This window comes from Podarcis liolepis, assembly GCF_965112155.1.
Source record: "Podarcis liolepis genome assembly, chromosome: 3".
Taxonomy (NCBI): domain Eukaryota; kingdom Metazoa; phylum Chordata; class Lepidosauria; order Squamata; family Lacertidae; genus Podarcis; species Podarcis liolepis.
In genome coordinates this window covers 89,857,390-89,867,089 of record NC_139557.1, presented here as the reverse complement: position 1 = coordinate 89,867,089, position 9,700 = coordinate 89,857,390, and the positions used below count along the sequence as shown (strand labels likewise).

Below are 9,700 nucleotides of genomic sequence, written 5' to 3'. Positions count from 1 at the left end.
CCGTGCCTTTAAAAGAGATAGCCAACAAGTGGCAAGAAAAGCTGCACGTGCGGATTTGTCTCCCTGCCATGCAGTCATTAAGCACACAGGGTTGTCTATCCAGGAAAGAATGTCAACTATGCAAACAGACTGGAGGATAAGAGTGCACTCATGTTATCATCATAATCATCAGTGCAACCATATTTAGAACACCACTTTAATCATACTGCAAGTGCTTTCCTTCTGGAGCTGAACATTATTATGCATTCCTGCTCTCTTATAACACATCCCCACGGTCTCTTCCCCCATTTTTTAAAAGTCTGATAAAACTCTTGGTGAAGGGATTCCCTTTTATGGAAGTTCCTTTATTCAGCCTCTCCCCTATTCCCCATTTATCCCCACTTCTCAAAAGCCATTCCAAGAAGAATCTCATCGGATGGAAGATACTTTCTGACCTGTTACACCTGCTGCTGCACAATTTGCTTGTGCAAAGCTTATGTAGCGGTTAAACTGTGTCCGTTCCTTATGGAACATTTGTTCTGGGTTGTTGCTGTTCTTGTTTTTAGAGTGGGGATATTATTTTTTAAAAAACCCTGAGCATTCATCCCGATTTGTTTACACATCTTCTTGTTGACCATCTGTTCATTTCAAAGTTATCAATACATTTCCCCATCCCTTTCCTGACCGAAAAAAAAGTTTGCTTCTTTCTTTTTTTTTAAAGAGCATTTTAAAGTACAGTAGAATTAAAGAGCGCTAAGTGAAAGTGGATTAAATTGCGCACAAACCTAAATTTCCCAGACTGTGCTCGAATCCCTCCCAGAAAAATATACCAACCGTCTTGGAGGTGCCAGCGTTATCAATGCTTGTTTACACAGAAGGAGAATGCAAGCTTTTAATTAAGTCATCACAAAGAGAATCTTTTAATGACTTCAAAGGATATCTTTTAATGACTTCAACCAAAGAGAGAGAAGAACTCCAGTTAGCTCTCACTATACAAAAAAGGTGTCCGCAGTGCCATGAAAGCGTAATTTACAAGTGTGTGAACTTGCAGGTTGGGGGTAGTGAACACATTCAATCATCACGAAAAGGAGCAATGACAGGCATGGAATGGTATCAAGATGGGGTGGGGGAAAGGAAGGGCGAGAGAAAGTAAAAACGGTAATATTTAAGACAAGATATATAAAACCTTCATTCGTTTCATTCTAGATTGATTTTTTTTTTTTACTTTACAAAATGGTACTACTCCATTAAAACTGAAAAGCATGGCCATTATTTTCATACGTTCTTTCGTAGCAGCAAGCTTTTTCCAACCGGCTTTCATATAACTATTTTTGACATTTTTTTTAGTGCAAATATTGTAGGCCTGTATATAGCAAGGAAAGGTGCGAGAAGATGACCGTTCAGCCAAGCTTCTCTACCATGGGAAGATCTATGCAAAAGATCAGAGAAAAGGGATTCCAATTCGGTAATTTTAAATTCCACTCCACGAATTAAGCAAAGGAGGGAAAAAACTTACTTTTCTGTGTGGAAGAGAAATATAATGGCACACCCAAAAATTTACTGATCTCCATGAATTTGCACAAATAAGATCACTGAGAACCGTTTCCTCTACCAGTGTTATCATCAGTATAGATACAAACATCTAACAGGAGTGCATTTAGGATCAGAGTCATGTAAACAGAGAGAGATCCAGGCCCTTTTATCTTCAGGAATCTTAAAGCATTCTTCCATTTTACGCTATTAAACTACCTTGTGAATAAAGATACACTCTTCTCTTACCAATGTTACTTTGTGGACTACACAGTAGAATCTATATATACACAGACACAACACTTTATCCGCTCACTGAGCAAATACAAACCTGTTGTCTATTTTCTACACATAATTTCATATCCCCCCCCCCACAACAAGTAGCCACAAACAAGAAAGTGGACCAACCTTTTAATTGTACGAAATGGGAAAGGGAGGAGAGTCGTTTCATAGGACAGAAAAAAAGTTTCGATTCATCTCTTGTACCTAGAAATAGTTCGTCTGGCCTCACCTATTACTATTTGCAGAGGATTGATTATGCTTCTTTAGAAAGAAGTTTTCTTTATACAAAACAATTTTTAAAAAAAGAAGATTCCCACCCTGCTCAATTTAGTGGTTCCCATTTCTCTCGTCCCGCTTGCAGAGAGGCACAAACGCATTTGCTTTCTTCTATTCTTCTGGCTTTTGATTTTGCAAAGGTCCCAGAACACATGCGGTTTGATCTTCTTGCAGCTTTCCCTTCTGTTGACGTGATTTTCTTCCCAATTGAGTAAGCAGAGTACGCAAGCAGTGATGTGCCTTAAAAAGCAGGCAACTGGAGTTGTTACTTAAGTTATGTGATCATATATACAATCACCTCAACAGGATTTGTACTTAATGAGAAAAGTCCAAATTTGTTAGTTCACAAATTAGTGAGCTAACACGCCCTAGGAATAATCTAAGGGCTTCATTCCTGCAGTCGTTGTGGCAGCAACTCTCCAAGTTTCAGATAGAGGCTTGGCCAGAGTCCCACAGAACTATAGCCTTGGCCCTTAAAAAACGAACGCAACAAAATTTTGCCTGTGTTTTGATGCACACCACTTGATACCTATGGCTTACGTAAGAAAGAATTCGTGCAAATGAAAGCTACAGCAAGCTAGGAAAGTAAGATGCTTGGGCACCACCATTTTTGAAAATTACAAAAATCCTGCATGTAATTTTAGAAGACACAGCACAAAGCAGGGCAGAGCCAACTCAACAGAAAATGACACAACTGAATTGGGGGAAATCCATAAACCCAAGATTGTAAGTCCAAGTCATCTACTTTATAAAAGAAAAACAAAAACAAAACAGCATTTTTAAAAGTCAGCAAGGGAAGGGGGATAAAGTTGTTTTTAAAATACAGATTTGAGGCAGAGAAAAAGATGTAAACATTTTTTATATAAATATAAATAACAAAAAAACATGGGATCATTTGTGCTCTCTCTTAAAATATTTGACCCACTCTAATGACTGAAAATACTTCTGGGAGTGTGTGTGTGTTGAAAAAAATGTTGCAGAATTTCATTTTGGCATTAAAAAACAGGATCACGCGTTTGAGGGATGTTAAATTAAATCGTGGGCAGATTTGCTGGAGCAGACACAAAAAGTGTTTGCCTGCCAATAAATAAATGTGAAAGCAATGAGTACTTTTAGGATTAAGGCCAAGCAGAATATAAAAGCAGCACATTGCTAGGTTCAAATGAACTTAATAGATTGATTAATTTTTTAAAAAAAGGTGGTGGAGGAAATCTATTGACACCAACATGATGGCGCCAGGTCCTGTTCTATCACAAGCACATTGCTGACTTAAGAGCACAATCCCTTAAACGACTGTGCTCATCCTATATCTACATCACCCAGGCTAAGACAAAACACTTTGAAATGGAACAGAGCTCCAAAGCCATAATTCTTGCTGGACTGCACTCTAAACTGAATGGAAATGAAAAGTTCAAACATTAGAAGCTGGAATGGATAGGAAGCAGGAATTTTAAAGAGAGTTAGTGTTGGGACACAAATATATTTTCCTTTGGAACAAAGGTGCTAGGTTTTCCCAAAAGTATGGCAAATTAATGAATAAAGACGTCCGTAAAAATCAAGATGCATGCAAAAATAAGTAGGGAAATGTTTCCTAGATCAGAGCACTATCTGTTCCAGGCTTCACCTACAAAACATCTCTAGTCTCTTTTCCACAGTAAAGCCATCACTGGGACATGGGGCTTCATAATGTCTACAGCTGAGATGCCATCCATTATGCCAAGACATAGTTGAGATGCCATCCATCTGGATGTACTTCTGTAGTGCTCCTGACTAAATTAATCCCACCAGGGTGTCATCTGCGGGCTGACATGCCAAGACTAAAACCCAGATCTGTCTCTATCATCCTGTAGGACCAAGAAGAAGTGGAAGCATTAATCAAGACGTGTCCAAGAGGCCCAAAAGCCACTGCTCATGCCTTGCAAGGATTAAACTGGAGTTTCATTTGGGCAGCTTTAGGAAATAAGTGCGATATAACCCCTTCAGATGTACAAATTTACAAGAGAAGATGAAAAGCAGAATCTGGAGCTAAAACTGGATTCACACAGCAAAACATGCCTGAATCAACTGTAAGACTCAGATGCACAGGATTATCTGCCACAAAATGACCCTAGTAAGTTCCTTTGTGGAGAACGGTGGTAAGACACGTTTCTGGCCAGCAGAAAGGGTGAAGGTGAGCCACAGCTCACCAGGGAACCTTATTCAAGTGATAAATATATATATATATAAACCCATAGGTATAAGACAAGCAACACTTAGGCTGGTTACACACCATACATTCAAAGCACCATACTTCTCCCCCAAGAAGCCAGGCAATGGTATTTTGTGCCTCAAAGAGCTACAATTTCCAATGCCCTTAACAAAATACAGTTCCCAGGAGTCTTTGGAGGAGGGGGAGGAGTCATGTGCTCTAAATGTATATGGCATGTACACGGCCACACACTAAAGTTGCCTGAGGACAGATCTGAGGTCAACAACAGGAAGCAGTTCAGAGACCTCTTTTCTAATTGCTTCCAGCTATAAACCCAGATCTTTCCCAAGGCAAACTTTGAAAAATGGAACTCTTCCACAGACCTTGCCTACCATCTTTCATACTTGCCACAAAACCAACAGGTTCTAAGTCCTGCCTCTCCTATTTTTTTACAACTTAGAAAACAAGCTGGAGCAAAAAGCCCTGCCAAACCTTGTATTTTCTTTAGTCCTCTCCAGGTTTTCTGTTAACAGGCTTTGTGCCCTTTGCCCAGAGTTATCTATCAAACTGCTGCGGCACCACCACCACTGAAACCAACTAGCAAATGGCAGCCTCACATATAAGCCTGCATATGTGCCCAAGCCACCTTCATGTGCACTTGGATAGTACTGGGAATTTCAGAGAATGCTCTTTCTTTTCTGCTAATAGTTACAAGCCTGGCAGAGAAGATGCCTCCATCACATTCAAACCTTTTCTTTTCCAAGAATTTCTAAGACGGACATGAAGCCTGGGTCAGTCTGACCCAGCGCAGTTAAATGGGCTAGCAACATGTGATTTTTTAAAAAAATGTTCTTTGCCTGCTGAGACAAGCAGTATTTCAGAGAACACATCAGTGATTTTAGTGAAAGGTATATTGTGCTATTTTATTTTTTAAAAAATGCTACAGTCAGATGATGCAGTTTTCTGCTCTCCCTGTTATGCTTAGAATATTTTCTTTTACATGATGCTTAGAACCAGGAACGCTAGTCCTCAGAGTAGGCTCACTGTCGTTAATGGGCATGGCTAGCCCAGGTTCATTCATTTCCAAGAGGTCTACTCTGAATAGCATTTGCCCTGAATACAAGCCTGAGTCTCTTCCAGTGGCACTGTCTAAAAAGGGAAATGTCAGAAGAAAAATGCCTGGATTTTAGTATCTTGAACAAAATGCCTTTCCAGTATAGTTTTGCTTTTAAATATGAAGAGTTACTACCACGACTCTCATTTACTCTGAGTTTAAGTGACTGTGTGATTGAAGTGCAGCTTAGTATTAAAGGCCGGATCCACGAAACGGATATGCGGTTTGTGCTGTCATCCAAAACTGTGGCTTTACTTTCTGCAAAGAGATGCTTGAAAATATGTAGGTAATGCCTGGTGAACTTTTAAGAGGACAGAAGGGCTCTAAGCGCAACTGCCGGTGGACAGAGGTAGTTTTTTTTAGCGCTTTGCATAGCTCTTTTCTCCTCCCCATGGCCAGCACAGGCAATATAAATAATGCAAATTTCAAAATTATACTCAAATACGTGCATGCTTGATTCAGGTTACAGAATTTGGCTTCTTCTCATTGTAGCTGTTATTAAGTATGGCTTTGATTTATTCTGACTAGCCAGAAGATAGCCTAGGACAGTGGTTCTCAAACTTTTTGAGGGGATGGACTTGAAAATTGCTGGTGGTCTCACCAGACTACTTAATAAACTTATTTTGTTCTACAAAGCAAAGCAATGCATACCTTGCATTTTAATAAAGCATAGTCTTGATTTCCTAATTGGATGGATGTGCCTGTTTTTCTGAGCACCGTTCTGTGAAGTCATGTATCCTTGTTGGTCAGTGTTTTCGGTGGGCAACATGAATGCAGCTTGTGGGCTGCCAGCAGCCTGGGAAGCACAGTTTGAGAACCTCTGGCCTTTCACAATGACATGCAAGCAGCTGGCCTAACACTATGGCTGATATCCAGATGCATTAAAAAAACAACAGCCAGTCAATGGGAGTTGAGTCACTGACTTCACTGGAACCACTCAAAAGACTTAAGCAAATTCCCCAGCTGTTAAGGCAGAGTCTCGAGGAAGGCAGCGATGCTCACCAATGGAGTTAACATGGCTTGAAGAGACTCCCCCAGGTGAGAAAGCTGGTCTCCAAAGAGCACAGTGAAATCACGTATCCACCTGCCATCTTGCCTAATAAATCCTGAGGTCAAATGAAAACAAAAATGATAGTGGAAACCTGCAAACATAAATATGCTCATGACAGGAACCCTAGTTAGCTTGGGCTAAACGGGATGTTCTCTATATAAAAGAAAGCCTTAACCTAACAAGGGGAGAACCCAGCACACTTCTCTCCAATTCAGCTCTGCAAACCCAAGCAGCTGCGCTGTTTTAAGTGCAATAGGATTTTGTCTAGGCACCACAGAAGATGCGAGAAAAAGCAAAGCCCGCTGCCCATTTCAGTAGTGAGCACAGGTTTTCAAACAGCCATATCCACCTGAATGTGCAGCGACAAGAGCGCGGCAGAGGACCATACTCAGGCACGAAAACAATTTTCCCGCTAATGTCTCCAGGACCAGAAAGGGAGCCAAGGAACTACAAGGCCTGAAGTCATCAAATTGCAACACACACAAACTTTGGCTAGGAACTGATGAGCGAAGCGCAACACGCACACACAGGGAGAAAGGAATTATCCAAGGGAGCACCCAGCTTGCTTCCTGCACTTTTGCCCTCAGTAAATCCCTTTCCTGGACCAGCCACAAGAGAAGAATAGCAGCACTGCTGCACTGCAACGGTTCAGAGAGCTGGGAGCCGGTGGCTTTTGTTTGAGAGCAGCCCAGCATCCGAGTCAGGCATGCCAGTGGGGAGGAGACATCACACTCAAGGTGGCTGGCAGCCAAGGGGAAAGGCAACGTAGGGTCCAGCCACCGTATTTGACAAAACGCCAACTACAGAACAACCCATGCCAGAGACAAAGGCTTAGTGGAAACTCACTCTGGCATCTCCCCAGTTCCCTTGGCACCAATCCTGGTCCACTGATGTGGAGGCATGTTGTAGTCATAGCTTTTGCAATGCACCAAGAAATAATGTATTTATCTGCATACTCCAGTCTCTTTGGGGAAGACTCTTTTTTTTGTCAACAGAATATCCAACACTTGTTTCTTTCCATGCTACCCCACTTCCCCCAAAACAAAGGTGCTAGGAGTGTTGTTGATTTTTTTTTTTAAAGGAACCATTTGGAACTATTATTTCATTCTTCTCTCGGCTCTGCACCATCTATTCCAAAAAGCCCACCCCCTCACCCAACGAGAATCCTGCATAGGCAGATCCTAACATCAGCAGCGGTTTAATGACAATTGCCACAAGCCTTTTTTTCTTTTTTGTTAGAGTTTTCGAAATGTCATGGTATCCAACAGAAAGTAAAAAGGTGAAGCCCAAATGAGATCAAACTAACTGGAATGTACTACTTAGCACAGAAGAGAACCTGGTTTCGCCAGTCCATTCATCAGCAATGGCAGGGGAACAGGCTAGCGATTTACTGAAGCTCACATCCGTTCGCACTAAACTTTGGATGGGGAGTTTGGCTCTCCCACCCACTTCTACACACGCACACACCATGTAGTCTAAGCACTTGGGTCCCAGTAATGCTTCCCCACCCCACTCCTATATGGCTTTACGTTTGTTCTGGTTCTTCCTGTCCCAGGAAGTTTCTGGAGCTACACACACTATTTTCCTCTTCTTGCTTTTGCTGCCCTTGTGCTTGGTGGGGGGAAAGGAAAAAGTCGTTGTGCTGGTCTTTTGATCTCAAAGGCGGGGTTTCCCCCTCCAGAGTAACTGAGTGGGGTGGGGGGCGAAAGGGAAAAGGGGTTACAGTGCCAGCAGAGTGGGGGAGTTCAAGGAATCCGAAGACTGGTCGCCGCTGCTGCTGCTCCTCCGGTGAGCTTTGGAGCAAGACTCCGAGGGGGAGAGAGGAGACTCCTGGTCCAGCACGCTGGGGTAGGTGAAGACCAAGCTGGATGCTCCAGGGGTGATGGCAGGTGTCGAGGTCACCACAATGGGAGTGTTGAGCGGCTCTTCCCCGTAAAAGCCCCCTACGATGCTGATAGGTTTAATGACTGATCTCTGCCCTTTCTCGAGGTCAGAGGAGGAGGAGGGGATCTCTTCTTCGACGGGCTCCTGCTTCACCACTACAGCATTGCTCACTCCAGTCCGGACGGTCTGGAGGCTGTGAGATGGCGGGGTTCGGCATTCCTCAGGGCTGATCTTGCACATGGGGCTGTGAGCCATCAGCATGAACCTCAGCTTCTCCTTCTCTTTCTCGAGTTCGGCGATCTCTTTCTGCAACACAGACTTCTCTTCCTCCAGCTCCTCGGTTTCCTACAGATCCGGGAGAAACAAGATGATCAGCGGCAGCAACAATAGCGGCTTGTGCAGAGCCCAAACTAAAATATACAACAAGGTGAGCAACAAGGTAGATAGATGGGGCTTAATATAAATATTTGTAAGTTACGGGTTTGAGGAATGCTGACTAGCCACTGAAGGACAGGATATACATTTGGAAACAAAAATAAGTTTGGGCAACTCAGAATGCGGCACAAAAAACCTCTGCTGACTAATGCTTTCTTTCTCCCTTTCTTTTTAAGAAACAGGTGTTTTCAATATTCAGGTATCTTAACCCGCACATTTTTGGGGGGAGAGGGAGTCACTGCAGCAAAGTGGTATGTTCAATCAAAATATAGAAGGCTCAGTATCCCTAAATATTGCACCTTAGTAATTCATTGCTGTGGGTCTCTACCAGGAACAGTGAATGAACGTCTTCTACACCATATCGGTTAGAGAACAAGGTAGGAGCTTGCTGCCTCTCACACTTCCCTCAACATGTGGATGCAGCTACATCCTAAATCCACTGCAAACTGGAGCCACTACAGCATTTCTGATCCCAGCAGCTCTGCATGTGAAGAATGCTGAAGACAGCTCTCGTCTCCTAGCTGTCTAAAAGCTGACAGGGCCAGAACAGAGGACAGTAGAAGAATTTGATGCTCAGAGGAACATGGTACCACTTCAATGCTTGCTGTGTGACCATGTGTATACCCAGCAGGAAAGAACTGGGAGACCTGCCACATAGATCAAGGATTGCCAACCTTTTGGGGTCCATTTGCAAACTGGAGAAATGGTTGCAGGCACCACAAACACACATCTACTGTTTTAATGGCTACAATAGAATAATTCTTTCAAGCCTAAATTCACCGGGGAGAGAAGGGGAGAAAGACTCTGGGGGCACACCTCTGAGAGCACATGTGTGCCACAAGTGTTATGTTGGTGATTCCTGCACTACATCAACTTGTGTCAGGCCACTCCAAATTCCTCTAGAAGATAAGCCTGCTGAAGAAGAGGGTCAGTATATTATGCAAACTTTATTAAACAGATC

At 42.8% G+C, this 9,700-nt stretch overlaps 1 protein-coding gene across 2 annotated transcripts in view; it reads right to left on the bottom strand.

Annotated features, from left to right (window-relative positions):
• Positions 1–897: 897 nt before the first annotated feature.
• FOSL2 (FOS like 2, AP-1 transcription factor subunit) overlaps positions 898–9,700 on the bottom strand; it is a 27,196-nt gene continuing 18,393 nt past the window's right edge. For both annotated transcript variants that reach the window (XM_083497216.1, XM_083497217.1), the window contains exon 4: positions 898–8,649. In XM_083497216.1, coding sequence (XP_083353342.1) covers positions 8,140–8,649 — 510 coding nt within the window. In that variant the 3' untranslated portion in view covers positions 898–8,139. The remainder of the gene's footprint in view (positions 8,650–9,700) is intronic.